General features: G+C 54.7%; 1 protein-coding gene across 6 annotated transcripts; it reads left to right on the top strand.

Annotated features, from left to right (window-relative positions):
• On the top strand, positions 1-26,123 carry Rasa4b (RAS p21 protein activator 4B). Of its 6 annotated transcripts, XM_063234273.1 has the most exons (22): positions 62-209; positions 865-954; positions 6,362-6,418; positions 7,496-7,609; positions 7,987-8,048; positions 8,374-8,614; positions 10,741-10,822; positions 11,442-11,573; positions 11,777-11,868; positions 13,496-13,613; positions 13,806-13,956; positions 14,419-14,483; positions 14,725-14,837; positions 15,054-15,246; positions 15,395-15,532; positions 16,215-16,359; positions 16,663-16,832; positions 18,447-18,584; positions 20,776-20,911; positions 23,283-23,403; positions 25,495-25,559; positions 25,651-26,123. In XM_063234273.1, exons 4-22 carry the CDS (start codon positions 7,590-7,592, stop codon positions 25,770-25,772), a joined length of 2,304 nt encoding a protein of 767 aa, XP_063090343.1. In that variant the 5' UTR covers positions 62-209; positions 865-954; positions 6,362-6,418; positions 7,496-7,589; the 3' UTR covers positions 25,773-26,123. The 6 variants fall into 6 exon arrangements, 5 of the variants coding, with proteins under 5 accessions (XP_013008151.1, XP_013008152.1, XP_013008149.1 ...); XM_013152697.3 differs by lacking the exon at positions 865-954 and having other exon boundaries at positions 2-209; positions 8,485-8,614; XM_013152698.3 differs by lacking the exon at positions 865-954 and having other exon boundaries at positions 2-209; positions 16,256-16,359; positions 16,733-16,832.
• Positions 26,124-27,564: the final 1,441 nt, after the last annotated feature.

The raw sequence follows: 27,564 nt of genomic DNA, 5'->3' as shown, positions 1-27,564 counted from the left end.
GCTTGGGGCGGAGGCGGGGCGGAGGAATGGAGTGGAAGCTGTTCCCCGCCCCCGCGCTCCTCTCCTGTCCGCGCTTCCCGCAGCCCGCAGCCCGCCGCCCTTCCCCGGGACCCCACTGTCCTGTCCCGGTCTCGCGGAGCCGCGATGGCCAAGCGCAGCTCGCTGTCTATCCGCATCGTGGAGGGGAAGAACCTGCCTGCCAAGGATATGTGAGTGCGCTGGGGGTGGGCGCTCCAACTTTCCTGGGAAGGACCCTGCCCCTCTTGACGCCTGACCTTTCCGTGGTTCCCATCGCCCGCCCACAAGGACAGCAGAGGCGAGAGGCAGGGAAAATGGGGACAGTAGGATTTGCTGCAGACTCTGGACAAGTAAGAGGGTTCCGGACCTGCAGGGGACTCAGCCCCTCGCACCTTGCGGGAGGAAGGGGCTTGGCTAGGGCTGGGCCTGGCGCGGGTGACTTCGCGGGGAGCAGGCCCTGGGTGTGGCTGGAAGGGGCGGGGTCCCGCTAGAATCAGCGTCCCCTAAAATCGGGGGTCCCCTCAATGGCTCCAAGCCGAGCTATCCGAAGTGTGCATCAGAAGCTTCTGGGCCCGGGGGGCCGTCCCGGGAATTACTGCGGTGCACCTGGCAGGGCGGAGGTGGCCGGGCGTGGGTGAGGTCGGAGGCCAGGACTAGGCACGTGCAGGGCGCAAGCGCGGGTGGTATAGTGGCTGTCCCCTCACTTTGACTCAGCCGTGCCTTCAATCCCACATCAGTCCAGCGCGCACATCTTACCACTCTTGTGCACGTGCGTGTGTGCATACTGGGCATTGAACCCAGGGCCTTTGCGTCGGGCTCTGTGCCCTGACCCCACCTTCCTTTTAGATTTGAGGCAAGCAAGGCCTCCCTAAATTGCAACATGGAGCCCAACTTGTGATGCTCCTGGCCTAGCCTCCCAGCGTACAGGGATCACAGGTGTGTGCCACTACATCTGTTTCGCCTTCCCATTTTACAGATGAGTAAATTGAGGCTCAGAGGCCTGCAGCACCCTCTTCGAGGGGGCAGAGCAAGGGCTTGAGTCGGGGGCTCCTAACAGGTGCTGACATCTTTAAGGCTTCCCTGGTCCCTGGCAGGGTTGGGGGAGCTTTTAGGGAGGGGTCCTTTGACCCTTCTCAAGAGGTCCCAGGATGATGTGCCCATCCCTTGGCTCTCCGTCGTAGCTGGGCGTCTCCCTTCCTGATGTGCAGCCTTAGGCAGCTCCTTGTTGGTGAAACCTCAGTTTCCCCTTCTGTTAAATGAGGGTAGTGCCTGTCTTCTCCCTGGGGAGGGTGGGAAGCAAACTGCTCTGGAGACACTTGTCGCCAGAGGGAGGCACAAGGTCCAAAGTCTGCCAGGCTGCAGCCTCCCTGGCCATGGTGCACCCAGCGGGTCTCCAGGAGGCAGAGAAGTGGCCTCCAGGAGGAGGGAGCCGGGAAGGGAAGCGGGCACCTCTCGCACGCACACACTGCTCACGCTCAGCGGCTCCCATGAGCTTCCCAGCAGCTCTGCGCCAGGAGTGGTTCCAGTTCAAGGCCCCCTGGGCCGGCTGAGGCCCAGCTCAGCGGTTGCCATGGCAATGGCGCAGGAGGGGCCAGGCGGTATCCAGGTGGGTTTCCAGAGACCTGAGGAGGGGGATGGAGCTGGGAAGGAGCTGGGGTGGGGGCAGAGGAGCTGTGGGGAAGGTCGAAGTCCTCAGGCCCGGGCTATAATCACCCTCCACCCCTCCCCACCCCACTCCATGCGGTGCTCTGTAACTAGGTCATTTTGGCCTCCTCTGGCTGGCGGTGGCTGGGAGGAGCAGCCCCTCCGTCTGTCACCTCCCTCCCGGCCCTGCAGCAGCTGGCCCTGGTGCCTGGCTCCAGGGCACCAAAGCTATTGGGCTGGGTCTACTTGGGATGCCAGGACCCAGCTTTCTGTCCCCTGTGCTGTCCAGGGACTCAGCAAGGGGCCTTCATACCCAGGGGAGGGCCAGCCGGTGTCCTTGGTCCTTCCTCACTTCCCTCTCCTTAGGCCTGCCCTTTGTCCCCTCTCCCCTGCCTTCCTTGTGATGAGGACTGCAGCTCTGGGACTGCAACTCTGTCCCCCATCCCTTAAGCCACTTCCTAAGCTTCATCCCCCACATTTTGCCAGCTCCCTTCACAGCTCAGCCTTTGTTGTAGTCTAGAAAACTCCTGTGCATCCTTCAGGACCCTTCTCTCAAGTCTCTGCTTTTCCTGGTACCCTTGGGCAGGCCCCTGGCCCTCATCCCTGCCCTGCAGCCTAGGTGGTGAGGCAGCAGAGCCCAGGGGGAGGGGGCCTAGGTGTAGCACTGACCCTTTAGGGACTGGGATTCACCCATTAGGGACCCTTTAAGGACCTGGCTGAGTAGGGAAGGACCGGAGTCCTCACTCCTGTTCACGTTTTGGGCTTGAATTAGGTCTCCTGTTTGCAGATGGGTCCCTCTGCTGCCTGCAAACTTGCCTTGGTGCACGGGTTTGGGGAAGTGTTACTGAGGCCCGGGTGGAGCCCGCCTGCATGCTGAGCTGCACCTGCTCCAGTCTCCTGAGCCTCCAGAGCAGAATGGGGCGGGGCTGGAAGCTCAGGGCTTCTCCTAGTGGTCGGTCTTGACTGTGTTCTGAGCCACAAGCCCTCCGTACCCAGTTATCACCTGCCACGTCCATGCCACCGTTTCCCTTCCTCTTTAAGACTCAGAGCACAGCCGTGCCATCAGCAGCAGCAGCCTCTGATGTCCGCTGGACCGGGCCCCTGTCTCCCATCCCTGTACGTGGCTCAGCTGGGCAGGAGCAGAGTCCATGGTGACCAGTGACCCACTGGATCCCACGCCCAGGGCTATTTCAGGGTTTGCCCTCTCCTTCCTCCTGGACACTGCCAAAGCCCTAAATATAGAGGCCAGATGGGGCCAGTGTCGACTGGCTATTTATTTATTTCTTCCAATACCGAGATTGAACCCAGGACCTCCTAACTGAGCTATAGCATCACCAACCCTTTGCACTTTTTGTGTTTTGAGACAAACACTTGTTCAATTGCTGAACTGCCCAGGTAGGGCTGGAACTTTCCACCCTGCTGAGTGGTGGGATTGCAGGTGTGTGCCCCTGTCCTGTGGCACTTACTCAGCTCTCTCTTGACACTGACACTACACTCCCACTCCTGCTGTCCTACACGCCTGGGTTCTGTTCACTCACAGGGCAGGAGCTTAGCCCTGGGTGGCTGGGAGGAACTGGGATTCCCTGTCCCAGAGCCATAGGCCGGGAGGCCTCCAGGGCAGGAGCCCAGAGAGAAGTCCTGTCACTTCAGCTGGCCCTAACCCCTGCCTGCTTCCCCTGAACTCAGCCCCAGCTTGTGGGGCACACAGAGGCCTGAACCCTCCCAGCTTTGGCTTTGGCCTAGGGGGCCCATGCTGGGTGTTCCCAGAAGGCTCCCTGGAGGAGGTGTCCTTGGGGTCATGGCTGTGTAGTTAGGGGGATGTTACAGGCAATGCTCGAATTCCCTAAGCGCCCCTCCCATGACATGTGAGAGACCCAGGGCAGCTGGACTCACAGTTCCCACTTTACAGAAGCCCAACAAGCAGGTGTGGTAGCACACCCTGTAATCCCAGCACTCAGGAGGCTGAGGCAGGAGGAGCACTGAGTTCAAGGAACTACAAAGTGAGTTCAAGACCTGCCTGAACTACATAGTGAAACCCTGTTTCAACAAACAAACAAACAAACAACCCAAAAAACAAAACAGCTTTGGGAGACAGTTCCTGTCCTGGTCAGGAGGCTTTTTGGCAGTGGCACCCTTTGGTGGCTCTTCCATTCCTGGAAGAGCCCTCTAAGGGAAGTAGAGCTGGAATTCCCCAGCTTGTGCATGTAAATGCACTTCCTCTTTATGGAGGGACACTTCCAGAGGCACCCCCCACGCCCAGCCCTGGCTGGAGCCCCTCAGTCCTCCAATCTCACCGCTGGAGACAGTGCAGCAGACGGGCTTTCTTCATCAGGGCTGGACAGTAGATCTCTGGATTCCTTCACTTACTCCTCCATTCCCTGGTTCACTCACTCAGCCAGTAAACACTTAGGGGACCCCTGTCTTGTGTCAAGCCCTGTTGTAGGCCCGAGGGACCCAGAAATGGTCTCCACCCTCCAGTAGGTGGGGGAGGCCACTGCTGACAGACAGCCTCACACTTCAGTCCTGGTCCTAGGATGGGGAGAAGTGGTGGGGAGGGGGAGGGGGAGCCCCACCTCCAGCCTCAAGGGATGGAGTGTTTTCTTGTTTGTTTTGTATTTAACCGCACTAGGTATTGAGTTCACAGCCTTCATGCTGAGCTGTCTTTGTCATCCGTTTTTAATTGTACTTTTGGGTCAGGGTTTTGCTACACTGATGACTCATCTAGGCTGGGCTGGAATTTGTGACCCTCCTGGCTCAGCCTCCCAGGATGAGGATTTGAAACCTGTGTCACCCCTCCCAGTACAGGGGAATTTTTTTTTAATTGGAAAAAGGTAAAACAGAATTTCTTAGCAAAATAGTAGAGTAACAATAGTTCATAAATGCATATTTTCATCTTCAAAGAAGCTACTCAGAGTACAAGATATGGGCATAAAAAATTCTCCAATCAATATTAGCCAAATCTTCATTTTCAATGAACTAAGAGACACATTATATCTACCTTGCATTTTTTCCCCTTTTTCTTCCTTTGTTTCCCCTTTCCTCCCCTCCTAGCTCCTTTTTCCTTTTTTTTGGTCTTTTTTGAGACAGGATCTCGCTATGCAGTTTGGGGAGGCCGTGAGCTCACTGTGTAGCCCAGGCTGGTCTCGAACTTGCAATGATCCTCCTGCCTCAGCCTCCTGAGTGCTGGAATTACAGGCATGAGCCACCACACCCGGCTTGCTCCTTTTTCCTTTTAAGCAGTTACTTCCCATTTCTCAAAATCTGTTGTACATTCTAGACCTTTGTCTTTCAGTTTCTTAACCAGGGAGAAAACACAGTGTTTACACATGGGAATGATTTATTTTACTTACGAATATGGTCTCAAGTTGCATCCATTTGGTGCATCCGTTTACCTACAAAGGTCTCAAGTTTATCCCTCTTTACTGCTAAGTAGTATTCCATTGTATAAAAATACCACATTGTGTTGGCTGTTTTTCTCTTGTTGCTGAGATACAATACCTGACACCCAAAATTAAGGAAGGAAAGGCTTATTTAGCTCAGTCTGTGAAGGTTTCAGCCCATAATTAGCTGACTCCAAGGCAGGCTGGCGTGGCAGAGGAGCAACAGTTCATGGCGGAAGAGGACAAAAGCAGGAAAAGCCAGAAAGGGAGGAGCGTGGGAGCAGCCCCTTTCCCTGCCTGCCCCAGGGCGGGTGCAGCACTCACACCCATGATCCTAGCATTGGAGCATGAGCCAGCAGGGGGACATCCAGACACAAACCATAGCACACATTTTTATATCTGTTCCTTGGTTGCTGGGCATTTGGGTTTTGCTGCCATAAACATGGGTGCACATACTTTGTTGTGGTATGATGTTCTCAATTCTTCTGAGAAAATACCCAGAAGGGGAATGGCTGGGTCAAATGGAGTTTTTTGAGGAATCTCCACACTGATTTCCACAGTGGTTACACCCATCTGCACACCCGCCAATAGTGGAAAAGACCCCCACCCCCAGCCCTGACCTCATTTGTTGTTGGTTGGTGTCTTGATCATAGTCGTTCTTTCTGGAGATGGAACCTCCAGAAAGAGGTTTCATTTGCATCTCTCGAATGACCATTGATGTGGAACATTTTTTCATATATTTATTTGCCGTTTCTGTTACTTCATCTGAGAACTGTGTGTTCATCTCAGATGCCCATTTTTGGACTGGGTCTTTGAATTTGGGGAGGGGGCTGAGTTTTTTCAATGTTTTGCATATTCTAGATATAAGTCTTTTGTCTGAGGTATGATTGGCTAAATTTTTTCCCACTCTGGGGGGTGTCTTTTTACACTGTTGGTGATTCCTTTTGATGTGCAAAAGGTTTTTCATGAGATCCCAGCTGTTGATTCTTTTAAATATTTCTCAGGGGAATGTTCTTAAAGCAATATGCAGGGACAGTAGAGGCAAAGGCTTGGAGGAGAGCAGAAGAGTTCAGACCCTGGGATCAGGATAGGGGTAACCCAGAAATGCCGGGCTGCTGCTGGGGCTCAGTCTGATGGTGCGGTGGGGGGGGGGGTGAGGGTGGGCAGGAAAGAAGAGCAGCGTGCAGTGGCAGTGCCCATACCTGCACCCTTGCCGTGGGTGGGGAGCCCCTCTCTTCCCCTCGCACTCCCAGCCCCACTAGGGGGTCCTGGGCCCCCTCCCCCCACCCCCACAGCCCCGCTCCTTGCCTGTCTTGCAGCACCGGAAGCAGTGACCCCTACTGCATTGTGAAGGTGGACAGTGAGCCCATCATCAGGTAGGAGCCCAGCTGGGGCTGAGGCCTCTCATGTTCACCCAGCCACCTGCTGTTCCCAGAGGAGCTGGCCAGTGACTCAGGGCCCTGTGTACCCCGATGCACCAGCTAGGAGGTGACAGCCCGATCTTGGGTGGAGGTACAGCTGGGTGGCAGAGTCACCCAGTGTGTGCAAGGGCCTGGACTCCGTCCCCTGTCTGGGGAATGAGAGACCGGCCTGTAACATTTGCTAATTGCTGACCCTAACACCAGTCTGGCAATCAACTGCTGCCCGCCGGGCACCTAGCCAAAGGCCTCTCACCTGTCTCCGTTCATCTCTGCAACCTTTACACCCCCGAGAGACAGATGACAGTGATTAGTCACCGCAGCTATCATTTACGGGGCGCTGGCCTCTGCGCTGGTGCTAACCTTTGCTAGCGCATTTCATTCATCACGGGGAGCTGAACACGTTGCCATTAAACTCTGCTGACAGGAAACTGAGGCTCAGACTGAGAAAGTCGTCCAAGGTCACACACTCAAATAGTAGCAGAATCGGAGCTCAAGTCCCTTCTGGCCTGTGTTGTCCTCACTTGGGCTCCTCTTCCTGGGAGAGTCCCACAGTGATTAACCCCTCGGCTGTGGAACCCTTCTCCCCTGGGGCACACAGCAAGTGGGGAGCAGGCATGGTGGCTCTGATCATCTCAATACAAACAGGACAACTGAGGCGCAAAGCCCACACGACCTGCTTAAGAAGTAACAGGGGTGGAAGTGACCCCATAAGCCTTCATCCTGGGCCCTTGATTGCTTCAGCTCTGTCACCCACTTTTCCTGCTGAGTCCCAGGTGTTAAAAGTCTGATCTTGGGGGTTTGGTCAGAGCTGGGGGGCCATGCATGTAGTCTTAGCTCCTCTACTGCCCTGTGCTGTGACCTGAGGCCAGCGCCACAGAGAAGTGGCCTCAGTTTCCCCAAGAATAACACAGCCTGTGCCCCATCTATCCAGGAACTGATGACTAACAGTGGGATCTAGGGTGACCAAAGGCACCCCACAGCCAGTTGTTGCTGGGGGTGTCTGGGGGAAGTGCTGAGGGTCCCCTCCTGCAGGACGGCCACTGTGTGGAAGACGCTGTGTCCCTTCTGGGGTGAGGAGTACCAGGTGCACTTGCCGCCCACCTTCCATGCCGTGGCCTTTTACGTCATGGATGAGGATGCGCTCAGGTGGGTGTGTGGCTGTCCCTGCTCCCCAGCCTGCTCCCAGAGAGACTGTTGGTCACTGAGAGGCTTGGAGTGTGGCAGCAAGTGTGTATGTGTGTGTGTGTGTGTATTTGTGGTACATGTGTCACAGCATGTGTGTGCATTCAAATAGGCACAGGTGTGTGTGGAAGTGTGAGCTGTGAACTGGGCACCGAGGACGTGAGCTTGACCTGTGTGTGGGCACAAGTGCAGGTCCAAATACAGGGCCATCTTTTGGCCATGAGTGTCCTAGTCCAGGACCTACACTAGCCTCATGGGGAGCTGCTCTGCAGCCCAAGAGGGGGCCTGGAGCTTGCGGGAGGGGCTGCAGGGATCCCCTCTGACTCTGTCTCTGCCCCTAGTCGGGATGATGTAATCGGCAAGGTCTGCCTCACAAGGGACACACTGGCCTCACTTCCCAAGGGTAAGATCCTTGCGGGGAACCCACAACCTCCTGCCCTGTCCAGCCTCCTCCCGCTCCCCAGCCCTCCCTCCTCATCTCCAAGCCCAGGAAGAGCCATCTCTGAGCTCCAGGTGGAGCACCTCCTTGGGGAGAAGAGGGCCTGCTAACGGGGATCCAAGGTTCCCACAGATGGAGGAAGGGGCCTTGTGTATGCTCCTGAAGTGGAGGGAGCCCCCCATGACAGCCTGCCTGGGGCCCTGGACGGAGAGCTGGCAGTGCTGGTCAGGCTGGCGAGCCCTGTGGATTCTTCCTGGAGCGTACATCCTGCCTTGCTGTGTTTCCCCAGTAAAAGCAGCCCCTCACTCACAAGTGCTCAGAAAGGTTCCTGAGGTGGTGCAGGCTGAGGGTAGAGGGTACGCAGGGGACCAGCCAGGCCCCCTGAGCCACAGCCACACAGGTTTCACCGGCTGGGCCCACCTGACGGAGGTTGACCCAGATGAAGAGGTGCAAGGGGAGATCCATCTGCGACTGGAGGTGCTGCCAGGACCCCCAGCCTGCCGGCTGCACTGCACTGTCCTGGAGGCCAGGTGAGCTGGAAACCGGACAGCCCCCCACCTCTGCATCCCAGGGCCTTGTCCCAGCAAGAGAAGGTCTGCGTGATGAGTGTGATCACGCACCCCTGTCACCCTAGCTCTCTGGAGGCTGAGGCAGAAGGTTCAAGTCCAACCTGAACAACTTAGTGAGACCCTGTACAAAGATAAACTATGAAAAAGGGTGGGGGAGGGGAGCAGGGTTCTAGCTCAGCAGCCTAAGTGCCTACCTGGAAAGTGCAAGGTCCTGAGTTCAATGCCCGGTACAAAACAGGTAAGTGGCCTGGGAACATAGCTTGTTTTGAAGGCCCTAGATTTACCCTGGTATCACATGCATACGGGCACACACACACACAAGAAGAGCTTGTCCTGATTCAGGCATGTATGAGGACTTCTGCTCAGGGATGGTGTGGCCTTTGGGGAGGGGTTGAGGTTCTGATGGTGGAGCTCCAGGTGCTGCAGAGAGTGGGGAAGAGGGTGCAGGAGACCCTGAACTGTGTGATTACAGCTCCATTGTCTTCTTTTGGGCGTGCGTGTGCGCACGTGTGTGTGTGTGTGTGTGTGTGTGTGTGTGTATTCACAGATCCTCAGTGCTGCAGGGTGAAACTCTCTGGCCTGGGCTTGGGATTCTCCCTAGGAGGGACAGTGGCTTCCACGGCTCTGTGAGCCTGAGTCACCTGTGACAGGGCCAACCCGGGTCCCAGGATATTTTTAACTGCAAGCCCCGATCCTGTCTGGGTCTGGGTGTGAGTCATGCGTTCCCTATGAGAGGCGCCTTCCCTTCTGGCTCCAGGGCCTCTCCCTGCACCCTTTCCCCAGCCAGCACCGCTAGGAATTGGTGCCTTCACCCTGGTCTGGTCACCCGTCTGGGAAGGAGGAAGATGTCTCTCCTGCAAACACAGGGCGTGGGTGCGGTGATGGATGCTTTGGGCATCCTGTGCCCCCCCCCCCCTCCAGGGCTGGTGGGAACCTCTGGGCTCTGGCAGAGCTGCAGTCTGCCTGTGCCTTCCCGGCCAGCTCCGCCCTTGCTTCCCGCTGCTCAGCCTTGCCTGGGAGCAGATTGTCTGGGGCATGAGCGTGCACATGTGCCCACGTACTGCTGGGCCTGGGCCACCAGCTGCTTTCCCCTGGGTGCTCCTGTTCCCCGCCCCAGCGCTTCCCACCCACCAAAGGTCTCTCACCGCCCTCACCTCTCAGAACTGTGGCCTGGGCCTGGTCTCCTCCTAGCACTGGGCTTTTTTTTTTTTAAATCCATACAGGGGATCAAACTCACAGCCACACACTTGCAAGGCAGGGGCTTATGCCACTGAGCTAAATCCCCAGCCCCCAGGCCTCTCTTTATAGCGTGGAGAAGGGGGACTCCGCCCTGATCCCTGCTGGAGCCTTGAGACAGCTAAGGAACTTCATTTGCTGCAGAGGAAGAGGAGCTACTTTGTCCTGACCATTCCTGGCCTAGCTGCTGCAGGCCAAGCCTTGGAGTTCTGATAGCTGTCGGTTTTGTTTCTGTGTGTGTGGATGTGGGATGCAGTGCCAGGGATGGACCTCGGCATCCTGTGAGTTAGGAGAGCAGCTGTACCACTGAACTGCAGCCTGAGCCCTGAGACAGTTTAAGGGGGGCAAAGAAAAGGCCAGTTTGGCGGTGCATACCAATAATCCCAGCACTCATGGAGGCTGAAGCAGGAGGATCACACTTCCCAGCCCAGCCTGAACAGCTTAGTGATTCAGTATAGCCATGTCTCAAAAAAGGGCAGGGACATAGCTCAGTGTGCAAGGCTCTGGGGTTGATTCCCAGTCTGGGGTGAGGAAGAATAGCAGGTGAGCAGCTTAAAATTTGAAATATGGAAAAGGAAGTGGATTGTGTTGTTTTTCTCCAGGGGCCCTGAAGCCAGGGCTGCCAGGAGCAGACTTGGGCTTGGTAAATATTCAGCAGCACAGAGAAGGAGGAAGGTTGACAGGGCTGTGTGTCGCCTGCCCCATGCAGGGGACGTTTCTGGGGCAGCCTTCTGCAAGCCTGCTACCTCACTAGACGTCAGTGGGGGGAGGGATCATATCCAGTGCACTGCTAAGGAAACTGCCAGGGGTCTCAGGTGACAAGTAACCTACTGTCCCCATCTCACCACCAGGGACTTAGCTCCGAAGGACCGGAATGGTGCGTCGGATCCCTTTGTCCGAGTTCGCTACAACGGCAGGGCACAGGAGACCTCGGTGAGAGGCTGGTGGGCTGGGGAGCCCACGAGGCCCTGTCCCTGCCACTCACTTCCTTGCCACCTCCTCCTCCTCTCCTGCAAGGTCAGGGCTTCGGGTGGGTCTTACAGAGGAGCCTGCTGGCTCTGGCCTTCTTTCCTGACCACCTGGAGGTGGGGGGCAGGAAGAGGTGCAGGCAGCTGGAGTCCAGCGACTTCCCGCTCTCTATTCTGTCAGCTCTGTGAACAATCAGGGTGGTAGACACAGTTGTGGGGAGGGATGAGATTTAGGTTCTCAGTGGAGTTGCTGTTTTATTGTGTGGCCTTGGACAGGTTTGTTCCCCACTCTGGGCCTCTTATTTCCCATCTGAAGCTGGGTCAGGTATTGCACAGCTGTAATCCCAGCACACGGGAGGCTGAGGCGGGAGGATCACGATGAGCTCAAGGCCAGTGTGGGTTACAGAGTGAGTTTGAGGCCAGTTTGAACTATGAGACCCTGTTACAAAAAATAAAGATTGTGTGTCTGTGAAAGGGATAAACTCTTGGAAAAGTGAGAGAAGGTCTTTCAGGGGCTCTGCCCTAACCTGGCCCAGGGAGCCTGGTGAAGTGATCCCTACTCCCACCAATCCCTCTCTGGGCAGGTGGTAAAGAAGTCCTGCTACCCACGCTGGAATGAAACCTTTGAATTTGAGCTGGAGGAGGGGGCCACAGACCTGCTATGTGTGGAGGCCTGGGACTGGGACCTGGTCAGCCGTAATGACTTCTTGGGCAAAGTAAGCAACATACCACCCCGACCCGGGCTGTACCTGCCCTAGCTGGTGTCCTGAGGAAGGCTGGCACTCCCCGGAGCAGCAGCTGTCCCCTACTGCCGCCTGTGCTCAGGGGCCATTGGAAGGTGCCCTTCCACCTTAAGCGGTCAGCCCACGCAAGGATGAGACCTGAGCACCCCACCCCACCCCACCCGCCTCACCTTCAGGTGGTGGTCAATGTCCAGAGAGTGCGTGCAGCCCAGCAGGAGGAGGGCTGGTTCCGGCTGCAGCCCGACCAGTCCAAGAGCCAGCGGGCTGAGTGAGTGTGTGGCTTGGCCTTGTGGCTGGGGGTGGACCGGGTGAGAGCTGGCTGCTGGCAGGGTAGGGGCAGGGGGTCAGGCACAGGGCCCCATGTTTCCTGCACCCCTCACCTTTCCCAAAGTCCACTCTGTCAGCCTTGTCCTCTGAACTTCGGGACCATGTTGATTTTCTTCCTGCCTTCAGGCTGTTCTAGAACAAGCCCCAGGCACTTTCCATCCAGGGGTCCCCTGTGGACCTCAGAACTGGCATTTTCAACCCCAGGGTCAGTGTCTCTGAGCACAGGTCTGACGCACCTTTCCCCAAATTCCTCTGAACAGGGTTGCAGGCTGAAGGATGGGGAACCCAGTTAAAACTGAATTTTAAGCCAAGTGTGGTGCTATGGGCCTGTAAGCCCATCTACTGTGGAGGTTGAGGCAGGAGGCTCATAAGTTTAAGTTCAGCCTATACAACTTACTAAGACTCTGTTTCAGAATTTTAAAAAGGAACTGGAGGTGTAGCTTAGTGACAGCTTTTGCCAAGTGTATGTGAGGCCATGTTCAATCCCCAGGGCTATGAAATAAAACAAAAACCCCCTTAGTTTCAGACAAATACTGTCCCAGTGTAAAAATGATCCTGCAATATTTGATACACACTAAAAACATTGGCCTGCTTGTATGTCCCCATGTCCCTTAAATGATTTGGTTTTGGCTCCCTGCAGAAGACCCCAGCCCTGGTCGTACCCTTTAGGACAGGGGTGGGTGGCATGGAGTGTGTCTGGAAGATGGTGGCTGGGAAGAGGCAGGGCCGCCTGGATGGCTTGTGCAGTGCACGGGGTGTGCACTGGGCCTCGCCTCTGCCAAGCTCCAGGACTGTGTGGAGAGCAGAAGGGGAGGTGGGGATCGGTAGCCCTGGGCATCCCCTCCCAGAGAGGTCAGAGAGGAAGCCCGTGGGTTGGAGCCACTCTGTGGGGAAGGTTGCTTAGCCTCCCTAGCTTCAGTCTCCCTGGCAGGTTTTTCTTCCCTTCCTTTCTTTTGTTCTCTTCCCTCCTTTCTTTTCTTTCCTTTCAGTACCCAGTCTCTCCCCCTCTATTTTTTTAAATTTTTATTTTGAGACAGGGTCTCACTGAGTTGCTAGTTGCCCAGGCAAGGCTTGAACTTGAGATCCTCCTGTCTCAGCCTCCTTGGTGCTGGGGTTACAGGTGCATGTCACCATGCCCTGGAAACTGCATCCAGGTGAAAGGGTAAGCAGGAAGATGTTATCTGGGAGCTTAGTTTTTGCAATCTGAGGATGGACCCCAGGGCTGCATCCATCCTAGGCAAACTACCACTGAGCTATACCCACCATTGCCCCATCCGGGTGTTTACAGATCCAAGGTCAGGGAGCCTGGCAGGCCAACTAGAGTCAAACTTGGAGTGCACAGGAGTTTGGAGGCAGCAGGGAGCCAGGCGTTGAAAATAAATGGGGTTTCTGTGAACCCTTAGGCAGGAAGGGCCTTCCAGATAGAGTAGCAGAGCAGAGCAGCTGGAGAACAGGAGCAGAGATGCTCAGACCTTGGCTGGAGGAGCAAAAACGCAGGACAGTGAGAGGGGGCTCGGCCCAGGGTGGCCTAGGTCCTTGGTGGAGAGGTCACAGGCTGCCCATTCCAGGGGCAACCTGGGCTCCTTGCAGCTGGAGGTTCGGCTTCGAGACGAGACGGTGCTGTCCTCTGGCTGCTACCAACCCCTGGTGCAGCTGCTGTGCCAGGAGGTGAAGCTGGGCACGCAGGTGAGGGGGCAGTGGGGGCAGGTGGGAGGGTCCAAGACCAGTGGGCTTGCCCTCCTTGACCTTCTGAACCCATCCTGCAGAATAGCACAGAGTTCTGGGCTTGGTAAGGTGCCGGTGGGACACAGGGCCCGCCCCTTCCTGTGGCGTTCTTTTTTGACTGGGGGCCACTTGTCTCCCTGCTGCGTCCTGCAGGGCCCAGGGCAGCTGATCCCAGTCATCGAGGAGACCACCAGCACCGAATGCCGCCAGGAGGTGGCCACCAACCTGCTCAAGCTCTTCCTGGGGCAGGGGCTGGCCAAGGAATTTCTGGATCTGCTCTTTCAGCTGGAGCTGGGTCGCACCAGTGAGGCGGGGAGCTGTCCCAGGCGGGGATGGGGGGGAACCTCCTTAATGGGCTCATGGTTCCCCTACAAGTGAGCGAGGTGGGCAAAAACAAGGGGCAAGGGGCTGGGGGTTTAGCTCAGCGGCATAAGCGCCTGCCTTGCAAGCAGGCAGTCGTGAGTTCGATCCCCGGTACCGATAAAAATGAGAAAGACAAAAAAAAAAAAAAAAAAAAACAAGGGGCAGAGGGGACAGGATGGGGTACTGAGACGCCTTTTACTTTTTTGAATTTTATGTTTTTGTGGTATTGGGCATTGAACTCAGCGCTGTGTGCACGCTAGGCTAGGCAAGCACTTTACTACTGAGTTACATCCCAAGTCCACAAGCACCCTTTACCAGCAGGGCCCCGCCCCCTCCACTGTCCTCCATCCCCCAGAGCCTTACCCAGCCCACTACTGACTGAGCTCTGCCTCTCTGCTTGCAGGTGAGGCCAACACGTTGTTCCGGAGCAACTCTCTGGCCTCAAAGTCCATGGAGTCTTTTCTGAAGGTCAGGTGCATGGTAGATGCCATCCCTCCCTGAGGGCCCTTCTGTGGCAGTGTCCAGGGCCTTTATTCAGTACGGAGAAACAGTTTGTGGAGGTCCCTAGTTGTATACTTGGCTCTGTTCCGGGTGGACACTGCAGGCAGATGGTGCGTGGGGTGGCCCGGGAGGCCGGGGAGGCCAGCTGCTAGGAGGTGATGCACCGGGAGGTTGGAGACTGACCATTGCGGCTCACGTTGGCCCCCAGGTGGCGGGGATGCGGTATCTGCATGGCGTCCTGGGCCCCATTATTGACAGGGTGTTCGAGGAGAAGAAGTACGTGGAGCTGGACCCCAGCAAAGTGGAAGTTAAGGACGTAGGGTGAGGCCGCGTGGTGGGCATTCAGGTCAACTGCAAGCGTGTGCTTATGGCTTTCTGTCTGGGTTTCCCTGTTGTTGCTTTGCCCACCTGTGCGCTATCTGTGTCTGTGTTTCGGCCGATACCTTTCAGTGTCTGCATCCCGGGATTCCTCATCCGCCGGACATGGGTTTGGGCGCTGACCGCGCTCTTAATGTCCCTCCACCCCGGCTCGCGCAGGTGTTCTGGGCTGCATCGTCAGCAAAGTGAGGCCGAGGTGCTAGAGCAGAGTGCGCAGACGCTGAGGGCTCACTTGGGGGCGCTCCTGAGCGCTCTCTGCCGCTCGGTTCGCGCATGCCCAGCTGTTGTCCGCGCCACCTTTCGCCAGCTGTTTAAGCGCGTGCGCGAGCGCTTCCCTGACACCCAGCACGAGGTTCGCTCCCTGCCAGGGAGGTCGGGAGGAGGGGAGGGCAAGGGGTCCCCAATACGAGTAGGGGCCGGGGTCATTCAGAAGGGGGTGGAAAGGGGTCTGGCAGGAGCCCACGCTTGGAGGATTCCAGCCCGATTCCGCTCCCCGCCAGAATGTGCCGTTCATCGCTGTCACCAGCTTCCTGTGCCTGCGCTTCTTCTCTCCCGCCATCATGTCGCCCAAGCTCTTCCACCTGCGCGAGCGCCACGCAGACGCCCGCACCAGCCGCACTCTGCTCCTGCTGGCCAAGGTGCGGGCCTGCAGACCTGGGTTGGACGGCTGTTTATTGGGGCTTAGGCTGGACTGCTGTGACCCCCAACTGGCTCCGGGAAGGCCTTGCCTGGAACTGCGCTTTACAGTTTACAAGGCTTTCTCATGGTTGCCTCCACTGAACCTGTCTCAGAGATAAGGGAACAGGCTCCCGAGGAGACGCAGGTAACCCTAGGCCTGTCTGGTGAATTGGAGCCCTCCAGCTGGGTGTCTGGTCGCTTCAGGCTGCACCTCTCTGCCCAGCACCTGAATAGGGTCTCCATTGCAGCGTTCTGGTGTTAAATCTGTAGAGGAGCTGGGTGGTGTGCACAGCTGTAATCCCAGACCTCTGGTAGGTTGAGGCAGGAGAATCACAAGCCTGGGCAATTTACTGAGACACTGTCACAAAAATTAAAAATTAAAGGGCTGGAGATGTAGCTCAGTGCAAAGATCCTAAGCTCAATTCTCAGTACCACAAAACAAACCAATAACTTCTAGAGGAAGGCTGATAGATTGTGCCCAAATGGCCTCAGTGATCAGGTCCCATTACTCAGTGCTATGATCCATTCATTCCTGATCCCCCGTGGAACTAGGACTGTGCCCATGGCAGGGGCTCTGCCGCCTCTGCTTCATCTCTACAGCTGTACACCAAAAAGCCTGGTCCTTCTGGCTGTCACCCGCAGGCAGTCCAGAATGTGGGCAACATGGACACTCCGGTTTCCAGGGCCAAAGAGGCCTGGATGGAGCCGCTGCAGCCCACAGTGCGCCAGGGTGTGGCACAGCTGAAGGACTTTATCACCAAGCTTGTGGACATCGGGGAAAAGGAGGGTGAGCACAAGCCTGTGCAGCCCCATCCCATTGCCAGTGTTCGCTGGGTTTGTTTTCGCCCCCAGCCTATGTCTCCACCACAGTCTCCGGTTCCCTCCGACTTGGCCCATGGCTCTGTCCTTTGCTGCCGGTATCACTCATGGCTCCGCCTACCGCTGCCCAACCATTCCAGTCACATTTGCTCCGCCCCTGGGCTCCGCCCTCCACGGTTTTAAGGCGTCTGTGTATATGCATGGCTCCACCCCTGGGTCCTGACCTCGCCCTCCTGGCTGCTCTCATTCTGCCCTCCCTCTGGGCCCGCAGAGCTAGACCTGCAGCGGTCTCTGAGCTTGCAGGCTCCCCTGGTGAAGGAGGGGCCGCTCTTCATCCACAGGACCAAGGGCAAAGGCCCCCTTGCGTCCTCCTCCTTCAAGAAGCTTCACTTCTCCCTCACCACTGAAGCCCTCAGCTTTGCCAAGACGCCAGGCGCCAAGGTGGGTAGGGAGGGAGGCCGGCTGGTGGGGTGTCCGGCTGTGCCTGGGATGTGTGTACGTAGGGAAGATGTCTCACCTGTAAATGTGAGAAGGCCTCCACTTTCCACTGTGACGAGATGGGTCTCAGCCGAGACCTGGCATATAGTCCCAGCTAGACCGATTGATTGCTGGAGCTGCTGTGTCTCTTGGGTTGCTCTCCATTGAGCTCTCTCCCCACAAGAAGGGCTGAGACTCCAGGCATTCAGGCCCTGGGGTGCTGTGCAGGGTGTTCAGCCCTTTTGAGCAGGTGAGTGTGGCATGGGGGTGGTGGTGAAGGAGCTTGTCCTCGAGGAGCCAGCCTAGGGGTCCTCTTAGACAAGGCACGAAGCTTCTTCCCACAGGAGACCCCTAGGCTGCTTTTACATGTCCAGTGCTCCAGGGTGAAAGATTTTTCCACACAGGCATAATTTAATTCTGGTCCCAATTTCCCTCATTAGTCTGTGACAGCCAGTAGGCTTGACCAGCACACTTGGGGCCCTGTTCCCCTAGGTGGGCCCTTGCTGTCACCAGAGGATGTCTACTCCCCTGATGTTACTCCTACTCACGTGACAGTTTCCGGTTCTCCCTACAATGCCATTGCCTGCTGGCTGGGATCCCCAGGACTGCTTAGTGGCTCAGAAGTTTTGGAGTTTTGTGGTGTGCATGGGGCAGGAGTGAACAAGGACCCAGACAGTGGCTGGGCTGGAGAGGACAGCCAGAGTGAGGAGGAAACCTGGGGCAACCAGGGAATGCTTCCTGGAAGAGGCAGGAGTGTAGAAGCACCAAATCATAACGTTAGAAGGGATTGCAAAGATCATCTTGTCTGGGTCACAGGTTGCCTCACCAAGATTTTCCCAGAAGTCTGTACACCTCTAATGACAGGGCACTCACTACCACAAATACAGCTTATCTGTCTGTAGCTCTGTTAGAAAATCCCTTATGCTTAGCATGATAGTGCCTGGCTGTAATCCCAACACTTGGGAGGCTGAAGCAGGAGGATTGTGAGTTTGAGGCCAACCTGAACTACAAACCAAGACCCTGTCTTTAAAAAAAAAAAAAAACGGCAAGGTAAGGGACTTGGGTTGCAACTCAGTGGGAGAACTCTTACCTAGTGTGTTGGAGGCCCTAGGTTCAACCACCAGGGCTACAAAAAAATGGAATGGGTACAAGAGGGACATTGATTGGACTTTGGCAAGTTGGGGGCCCCTCAGGAAGGTGGTGTTTAGATCCACAGCACCTCTCTGTTTCAGTCATGTTTCATTCCATTAAACAATGCCTGTAGGAAGTCCTGGGAATACAGAGGCCAGCTGGAAAATTAATCAGTGCACAGGGAGAGGTCAGGTCCTGGCAGGAGGGCTTGAGTCCATGGGGAGAAAAACCATTGTCCTTTGCTGTTCCAAAGCTCAGGCCTCCTGGGCCTGCTCTAACCCTCCCGGGGCCTGGGTGCTTGGTCACCATCTGTCAGGACTGTGTGCTGGTTGAGGTCACTCACGGAGCACTGTGGGTTCCCAGCCAAGCCTGGTACTGCCATGGAGGGGAAGGCCCAGAGGCAGGAAGTGAAGCTGCCCTGAGCCACCCTTTCTCTGCTTCCCCCAGAAAAGCATCCTCATCAAGCTGGCCAACATCCGTGCAGCTGAAAAGGTGGAGGAGAAGAGCTTCGGCAGCTCACATGTCATGCAGGTCATCTACACGGATGACGTGGGCCTGCTGCAGACAGCCTACCTGCAGTGCAAGGTGGGGCAGGGTGAGGCACCTGGGAAGGACTGGCCTCCCATCTCTGTGTTCTTTGTGTGTGTGTGGGGGGGAGTCTTTGGCCTAGTGCATAAGTGTGCATGTCCCTCTGATACAGAGCTCGCATGTTGCACATTTGTGGAAACTGTATTTCTGAATACCTGAGCCAATATCTGTTTCTGTGTGAGCACCAACATATAATAATCACACATGTATGTTCATGTGGGGCTCTGAGGCATGTTTCCAGATACCCTGCTCATCTGTTCATTACCATTCTTACTCATTCAAGAGTACCCACTGAGGATTCAGGCAGGGTCTTGCAAGCCTGTAATCCCAGCATTCTGGGAAGCAGAAGCAGGAGGATCATAGGTTTGAACTCACCTGGGCAACTTGGTGGTTTAAAAAGAGCCTGTCTCAAAATAAAAACAAATGAGAAAGGGCTGGGGGTGTAGCTTCAGTAAGAGGCCCTGGGTTCCATCCTTAGTACTGAAAAAAAAAGTGAGGTACTGAACTATAGGGATATAGTTCAGTAGCAGAGAATATGTCTAACATGTTATATCCCATCACCCAAACAAACATGCACACAAACACAGACTGTTCCTTGTTGAATGACTGTTCAGACTTCCAACTGAGGCAGGCTGTTTGGATTTATGATCTTTTTTCCCCTATACACATCTTTATAGATGATGGCCTTTTTTGGACCATGTTTCTTTTTTTTTTTTTTTATCGGTACCAGGGATCAGACTCACGACCGCCTGCTTGCAAGGCAGGTGCTTATACCACTGAGCTAAATCCCCAGCCCCTGTGTTTCTATAGTACTGTGTTTTTGCTGACTGCTCTATACAATACACTACTGTAGTTTATGTTGTTATAGGTTACAGTACTGCATGTAAAAGATGGGCACATAAAAGCAAAGTTGTCGAGTCAGTTTCCTTTGACCATTTCCTCGTTCTGAATATCATAATGTATACACTATAGACAGTTCCTCACTTAGGTCTGCATTTATCAGTCCTTGTTCAGTGATCTCATTGTAAGAAAAGAACTCAGTTTTTAAACAGGGAACATATGTGCATACAGAGTCCATCAAGAAAAGAAAAACTTGTATGAATATTTTAAAACTAAATTTATTGGACATCATGGGACGAATATATGTTACATTTGGTCTTTACAAATTAGAAGAAGAGTTCAGAGTGGTGGCTGTTAGCTCCCAGACATTTATTAGTATGGTGAACTGCTGAAGTAGCTACGTATTTTTTGGTGGATTCTGCACACATACCAAGAGTACCTTAATTTACAAACACTTGTTTGCAAACAGTCTGGCTTGCAAACAGAAGTGTCTGGCAAAATTTTGGCTTTGTTTGCAAACTGCGTTGGGTGATGGACATGGCTGCAGCTGTCTTTCCTGCACAAACACAAACATGGCCCTCTTTTCCTGAATCATAGAACTAACTAAGATCATGAACTGAGGCACCATTGTATATGGATACACATATGTAATATAAAGAAGCTACTAGGTTCTGGGCACAATTCTAGGTGAGGGATGCAGTGACTGAATCCCAGCCCTCATGAAGCTAAAGTCTGTGGGGAAAAGAATATTGAGTGAATGTTTTGGATAATGAATATTTTCGTGTTCTGTTTTTTGATTTTTTTTTTTTTTTTTTTAGTTTTTTGAGCTAGGATCTCATTATGTAGTTTAGGCTGACCTTGAACTCACCATGTGGCCCAGGCTGGCCTTGAACTTGGGGCAATCCTCCTGCCTCAGCCCCCTGAGAACTTTAGAAGAGACCAAAGGCGACTTGACGGGGTTGAGGAGGGAGGACCAGCACTTCAGGGTATGCAGGGAGCCTCTGACAGGTGGCATTAGACAGTGACATGGAGAGGGATGAGGCAGGTATGTGTATGGGACAGGGATAGGGACAAGCAGGCAGGAAGGCTGAGGTTGAGGGGCTTGGCTTCTCCCCAGGGTGAGTCCCAGGCTTGGGGAGAGGAGGTCACTAGCTTCCCTTTCAAGATAGAGCCCAGAGCCACAGACAACAGGTGACAGCAAGACTACCACATGCAGCAGGCAGGTGCTGGGGTGTCAGGGTGCTCTGCCCACCAGGCTGTGCCCATGGATTCAGAGCCACAGAGGGGCAGGGTGAGCTGCAGGCTGGCAGGGTGGCTTCCAGAGGTGGTGACTGTGCTGTCCCCACAGTGTGTGAACGAGTTGAACCAGTGGCTGTCTGCACTGCGGAAAGTGATCATCAACAATGCTGGCCTGCTGGCTTCCTACCACCCTGGTGTCTTTCGTGGGGACAAATGGAGCTGCTGCCACCAGAAGGACAGAACAGGTGGGAGTTCTGTGTCTATATGAACAGGCCAGGTGGTGGAGCCTTTGGGCGGTGCTTGGGAGCCACCTGGAACCCAACCCGAGGAGAGCCTGCCCTCCAGGCGCTCTGGGCACACAGGGCTCCAAGCCAGGCAGAAATGATGCAGGCAGTGCGCATGAGTGAATTTGCCGAGGCGCTGAGGAGGCCCGAAGACCCATTGTACCTTCTCACCAGCACTTCCCAGACACATCTGCCAGGGCTCCTGGGGAACCCTGATGTTTTTTTTTTTTTTTCAAGCACAGACAGAATTGTTTTTTATTCATTTGCACTTAAGCCCAACAGTCACACCTGATTCCTTGGGATGTATCCATGGTGTATGTAAGATAACTTTCTACAAATGTTAGTCAACACAGCATCATGGTAAACCCAGAGCCCAGGGGGATGGGCTGCAGGGAATCAGGGCAGCACGCTGTAACTTAACCCTTCACCTGAACAACTGACTTCTAAAACTATAGGGGTTGATTTCTTTCTGGATGTGGTGGCACACAAGAAGAACCCTAGCACTTTGGGAGGCTGAGGCAGGAGAATCCCCAATTCAAGTCCATCTCTGAGAAATCAAGGGCCTCAGCAAGACCTTGTTTCAGTTGGGTGGGGCAGGGTGAGAATGTATCTCAACGTGAAGGCCTTGGGTTCAATCCCAGTTCCACACAAAAAAAGTGGGATTTATCAGGTCTTCTTGTGGGGGAACCCTGATCTTGCAGTGTAGCTTCTTGTGTGACTGGTGTTCTGAGGAGGCCAGGCTAGTGGGGCCGTAGGCACTGGAGGTTGGCAGGAAGGGACTCCTGGAACTCTTAGTGGCAGTGGAAGTGGTGGATGTTCACGCGGTCTGGTACTCACTTGCATGCCTGGCTCTTGAGCATGGCAGTGTGGCTCATGTATCCAAGGGTTTGGGATCTAAATTTTCTAAATTTTAATTGAATTTTAATTAAATGACCTCTAGAATCTAGAGGCTACTCTATTGGACAATGCAGTTTTGGAACTTTTGAGAACTATCCCACCTCTGGGAGGCAGAGGCAGGAGGATTGCAAGCTCAAGGCTAAACTGAACACCTTAGTGATTTAGTGGACCCTGACTCAAAATAAAAAATGGAGCTGGGCATGGTGGCTTACGCTTGTAATCCCAGCACTCGGGAGGCTGAAGCAGGAGGATCATTGCAAGTTTGAGACCAGCCTGGGCTACAAAGTGAGCTCAAAGCCAGCCTGAACTTCATAGAGAGACCCTGTCTCAAAATTAAATTAAATTAAATTAAAAATAAAAAATGGAGTGGGCTGGGGATTTAGCTCAGCGGCATAAGCACCTGTCTTGCAAGCAGGCGGTTATGAGTTCGATCCCTGGTACTGATAAAAAAGAAAAAGACAAAAAAAAAAAAAAAAAATGGAGAAAAGCCTGGGATGTAGCTCAGTGAAAAGACCCTGGGTTCACTTCCTAATACTGAAAAAAAGCTCCCCCACACTTTCCCCCTACCTGCTTTATAGGGTGGTCTGAGCTTGGAGCCGAGGCCAGACCTTGGTCCCCAGGGCCCAGTGTGAAAGACGCCACAAGGCCTGACCCACCCTTACCAGCCCTGCTTGGCAGAGGTGGGGACCGTGCCTCTCCACAAGGATATTGCTGGCTGCTTGATCCGACCTGCAGCCTAGCTGTGACATCATAGCAACACTCTTGTTCCTAGTAAAGTGGAGCTCACTGTGGCCCAAAAAGCAGGACCCAAGGTCCCATTTTCTATGGAAGAAACTGAATAACTCAATCAATATCACAGAGCCAGCATAGCAGGGTCATCTCATTTCAAGGTGCACATTCCTGGTGGCCCAACTTTCTGTGACCTGATTTTAGTTTGTTTGGGTTTTTAAAAAATTTTTTTGAGACAAGTCCACATGAGGCAGGCTTTGAATTCACTATGTAGCCCAGGCTGGCCTCAGACTGGCGATGCCCCTCCTGCCTCAGCCTCCCAGAGTGCTGGGATTACAGGTGTGCACCACCATACCCAGCTGTTTTTGTTTTCACAGTATGGAGATGGAGCACAGGGCCTCCTGCATGCTAGCCAAGTGCTGTACACTGAGCTGCACCCCAGCTCTCTCCTCAGCCTCATGCTTTACCATGGATGCCCACCATCATGCCCCTACAACATCCATGCTAAGTAGTCAGGGGTCCCAAGGCTTAGGAGCAAAGTCAAGCTGATCTGCTGTAGCCAGAAGGGTGGGGAGGGAGCCAAGGCAGAGCCTGGGGGAAACCTGAGTCTATCCCTGTCCCCCCCAGGCCTCAGTTTTCCCATCTGTACCACCAGACAGTTGGGTATGGTGGTCCCATTGTAATTCTACCCTCTCTCTGCCATCAGATCAGGGCTGCGATAAGACCCGGTCACGTGTGACCCTGCAGGAGTGGAATGACCCTCTCGACCATGACCTTGAGGCCCAGCTCATTTACCGGCATCTGCAGAGTGTGGAAGCCACGCTGCGGTGAGGAGGCCACACCAGGTCCCTCGTGGGACACCAGGCAACCAGGCTGGGCCAGGCTGGGATTCAAGCCGGGACTGCTGGGTGGTGGCTGTCACTTCCCTTTGGTGAGGCCCAGCACCTCGCCATCCTCAGAGCCACTTCTGGAGAGGGTCTTCCGGCAGAGGGAGCCCAAAAGTCAGGCTGGCTACTTGCTGTTTGCCCTCCAAGTGGCCCTGTCCCCAAGGTGGCTTCAGAAGGGGCTATGGCAGCACTGCTTTCTCCCCACCCATCGCCCTGGGTGGAGGTGGCTGAGGTCCTCCTTGCTCCTCACTGATTCTCCTGGGCCTCTCTTTTCCCGAAAAGCCCTTCTAAGCTTGTGTGGTCCAAGTAGAGGCATTTGCTGCCCCCTGGGCTGCACTTGAAGCTGCCTGCTATCCTAGAGTGGGGTCCTGCCCCAGTCAAGGCTGACACACTCACTGCAGCCCAACCCTGGATTGGTGGCTGACTGGTAGGTGCGGATGGGTGGCTCCTTACCAAGGCGTTGCTGGCTGAGCCGTCTGGAGGCTGCTGGGGTTTGCCCCAGGGTCTTCTCACTGAGCTGTACTCTTAGCTCTTGTTATTTATTTTAAAACAGAATCTTGCTAAGTCTCTAGGTGGCCCAGGTTGAATCCAGCCTTTCTCCTCAGCCTCCCAGAGTGCTGGGGAGGACAGGTGTCACCACCATGCCTGCCCCCATTATTCTTGATGCTCATGGGCTTCATCACTCCCCGAAGCAATGCCACATCCCCTCGGTGTATTCTGTCATTTTGTTCCTGGGCTGTCCACCTCACTGTGAGCTTGAAGGCAGGGCCCTCTGAGCCCCAAGTGAGTCTGTGGGTCCAGCACATTCCAGGCCTTTGGAGAGCAGAGGAGATGGCATTAGAGCTGGGCTGTGAGGTCTGACGGGGTCTCACAGTGGAAGCAGAGACCAGCCAGGGTGCCAGCCAGGGGCACTTTGTCAAAATATGAAGATGTTGTCCCTGCAGAGCAGGGAAGGGGACCAGGCTGACCTGGCAGGGCCTGGAAGAGGAGTCTGCAAGGCCTTAGCAGAGGGACACATTTGCCCTAAAACAGCAGGCTGTGGTAAGAGGGCGGAGCCCCCAGACTGCTGGGATAAGTGTTGCACACCTGAGATCCACACCCTGCTTACGCTCCTGGAAACACAGAGCGACACCTGGCAGGGTCCAGGATCTTTGCAAACTCTGTTAGAAACTGTGTAAGCCCGGGATATTGCTGAGTGGCACAGCGCCTGCCTGTGGCAAATGTGAGGTCATGAGTTTGATTCCTGATACTAAAAAAAGAAAGAAGCGCTTACACTGGGTGTAGTGGTACATCCCTGTAATCCCACCAGTCTGGGAGGATGAGGCAAGAAAACTTCAAGTTTGACTCCAGCTTGGGAAGTTTAGCAACTTACCAATACTCTGTCAAAAAAATAAAAAGGTGGGCTTGTAGCTCAGGGCAAAGGCCCTGGGTTTAATTCCTAGTACCAAAACCAAACAAAACCTGTCTTCTACCCCATAGAAGGAAATTTAGACTAGGAGACATGATGGGGCATGGCTGTATCCTAGCACTCAGGAGGCTGAGGCAGGAGGAAGGATCACTGCATGTTATAGTTTGAGGCCAGCCTGGCCTACATAGCAAGTTTCTGTCTCAAAAAACAAAAAATATAAGAAGGTACTTTAGGGCTGGGAGGTGTGGCTGTGTGTTAGATGATAACTTAGCATGTGTGGGGCCCTGGGGTTTATCTCTAGCACTCAAAAAATCCATAGACAGTTCATTCCTTGGAGAGTTGAGACTGCTGACTTTGAGGCTCTGCTGGCCCTGCAATCTCCCAGAACCATGGTTTGAGCTTGGGCTGCTGACTGACCACACTTATGGGGACAGAGTTGGTGGCTGGAAGAGAGGAAGTATAGGTGACTCAGGGCTGAGCCGTGGGTACCATTTCTTCTTTATAGACTATGAGAGTTGGCATGGGCCCTGAAAGCCACTTGGGCCCAGGAGACCCGCACGGGATCACCCCACCTCCCAGCAAGCCTGGCTGTGGCCATGACCATCATCCTGTCCTTCCCACAGGGAGAAGCACCGGGAGCTGAGTGGGGGCACAGAGGTGGGTACAGTGCCCACGAACCCTGGTGAAGGTAGGTCCCTCCCGGCTAGGACTCCCTTGGGGGTGGCATGGATGGGGCCTGTGGGACCCTTACCAGCTGCCCTCATGGCCTCTGCCTCCAGCCCCCAAGGACCCCCTGGCGGCACTGCTTGGGGTGCTGCAGGACCTCCGGTTGTTGCACAGCTCAAGTCTACCCAGCTCTCCCTCTTCAGAGCCCCACTGTGCCCTGGATCTGCAGACGTGAGCAGGCACCAAGCCTAACTTGCCAGTCACCTGAGCTACAGGGTGGGCCTGGGCGTCTCCTGGGTAGGGCTGTCATGGCCACCTGAAGTCTGGGGATTTAGGGGCTTCCTGCTCCTCTGGAAGGCCTGACTGCTCCCTGCACTGCTGCAGCCCTCACTGTTCCTGACCCACTGTCTTCAGGAAATGTGCCCTCCTGCCTAGGCAGGCCCAGCCCACAGCACCCCTAGGACAGTCCTAGCCCAGGAGAGTGGGCTTGCACCTGTGTCCCCTCAATCCTTCCCACCACTACCTGGTTCCCAGGGTGCGGTGTCACGGTGCTCCATTACCCACAATAAACCTGCTAAACTACCAAGGCTTAGTTCTTGAATGGGGGCCCAGAGGGACCTGGAGGCTGCCGGGGCTGCAGCCATGGACTGGGGCCACTAGCAGAGCCTCTGAATCCTTTTCCCCTACTTTTGTTTCTGCTTTCCTGGAGCAAGGCCCCTTTCTCCTCCTGGCTGCTGTCACTACCTTCCTGCACCATTGGTGCAGGCTGTAGGGCCCACAGGTCTTCGTAGAACCACCTCTCTCCTTGGAGCAGCTGTCGCAGGAGCCCCCCTGCCCCCATCTAGGGTGTCCCTGAAGATGGCACAGCAGGGCTGCGGTAGAACATCCCAGCAGAGTTGGCAGTGCTGAGTGCTGAGCTATGTCCCAATGACGAGGCTCAAGGTGCCCTGTGGGGCCGTCTCCTCTGTCATTCTTGGACCCCTGGTCCCACAGCCCATCCTAGGCTGCCCTGGCCCATGGGATGTGTCTGATGCCTTCTGTTCTAGAAGCTCCAGGCTGATTCTACAAAGCTTGTACTGGGTCCAGTCCCTTCAGCAGGAGGCTGGAACCCTTGGGGCTGTGTCCTGGGAGCTGGTTTGCTTGTCCTTAATGTGCCTGGCAATGAGGACCAGTGGCCAAGGGCACAGCTGAGTTTGGCCTGGGTGGCTGAGCAGCAGGTGATAGGGACAGGGGCTCCTGTCACCTCTGTATCCTGCCCCTTGTGGCTCTCTGGCTGCTGGGCCACAGGATGTTGGTACTGGGGACAGCTGGGGCCAGGGTGGATGAAGGCCTTTGCACTTTTAGGGGAGGCCTCCAAACTATTCAGCCTTCTGTCCCAGGGTCCCTTAGCCAAAGCCAGGCTCCTAACAGCAGCAGCTGACAGGCAAGAGCCCCTGCAGTGGGCACTGTTCTAATGTCTTCCCCACTTCATTGCTTTCTCACCTGTCAGCCTATTAACAGCATTTTTAAAAAAAGCTATTAGGCAAGATCAGTAATTTGCCCGAGGTCAGGAAAGTAAGGGACATGGAGAGTAATTGGCCTTTCAGCTGAGTTCAACCAGGATATTTAAAACAACAGTCAAGCCAGGCATTACACCTAAAATCCCAGCACTGAGGAGCCTGAGGCAAAAGAATCACAAGCACAAGTCTTGCACAACTCAGTGAGATCCTGTCTCAATAAAAAATAACTGCGCCTGGGGTTCAATCGCTAGTACCAAAAAAAAAAAAAAAAAATGTTGAAGAAAGCTGACTCGTAGAGCACTTTGAGAATCAGGGAATTTGTAAGCGTTTTGAGACAAATGCTAGATAAGACTGTGCTGTTTGACACAAAAGTGGTTAATACAGTTTAATGTCAGTATCTGGCCTCAGCTGAACAGCAAAGCTAGACACAGGCACAGTTCCCAAGATTAGGATCAGCAAATTGCAAAGGGCCAGGCAGGCAGGTCTCAGTTACAGCTATTCTATCACAACACAAAGGCAGCTGCAGAC

The sequence above is a fragment of the Cavia porcellus genome, unplaced genomic scaffold (genome assembly GCF_034190915.1).
Source record: "Cavia porcellus strain 051 isolate PalLab524CR breed Dunkin Hartley unplaced genomic scaffold, mCavPor4.1 scaffold_23, whole genome shotgun sequence".
NCBI classification, from domain to species: Eukaryota; Metazoa; Chordata; class Mammalia; order Rodentia; family Caviidae; genus Cavia; species Cavia porcellus.
The sequence above is the reverse complement of the archived record's forward strand: the minus strand, read 5'-3'. Positions and strand labels throughout refer to the sequence as shown.

Coding starts and splice junctions, on each gene's coding strand:
- Rasa4b (XM_013152695.3), top strand. CDS start 145: ATGGCCAAGCGCAGCTCGCTGTCTATCCGCATCGTGGAGGGGAAGAAC. Junction 8,049..8,373: donor ACTGGCCTCACTTCCCAAGG/GTAAGATCCTTG, acceptor GTGTTTCCCCAG/TAAAAGCAGCCCCTCACTCA. Junction 13,957..14,418: donor GCTGGAGCTGGGTCGCACCA/GTGAGGCGGGGA, acceptor CTCTGCTTGCAG/GTGAGGCCAACACGTTGTTC.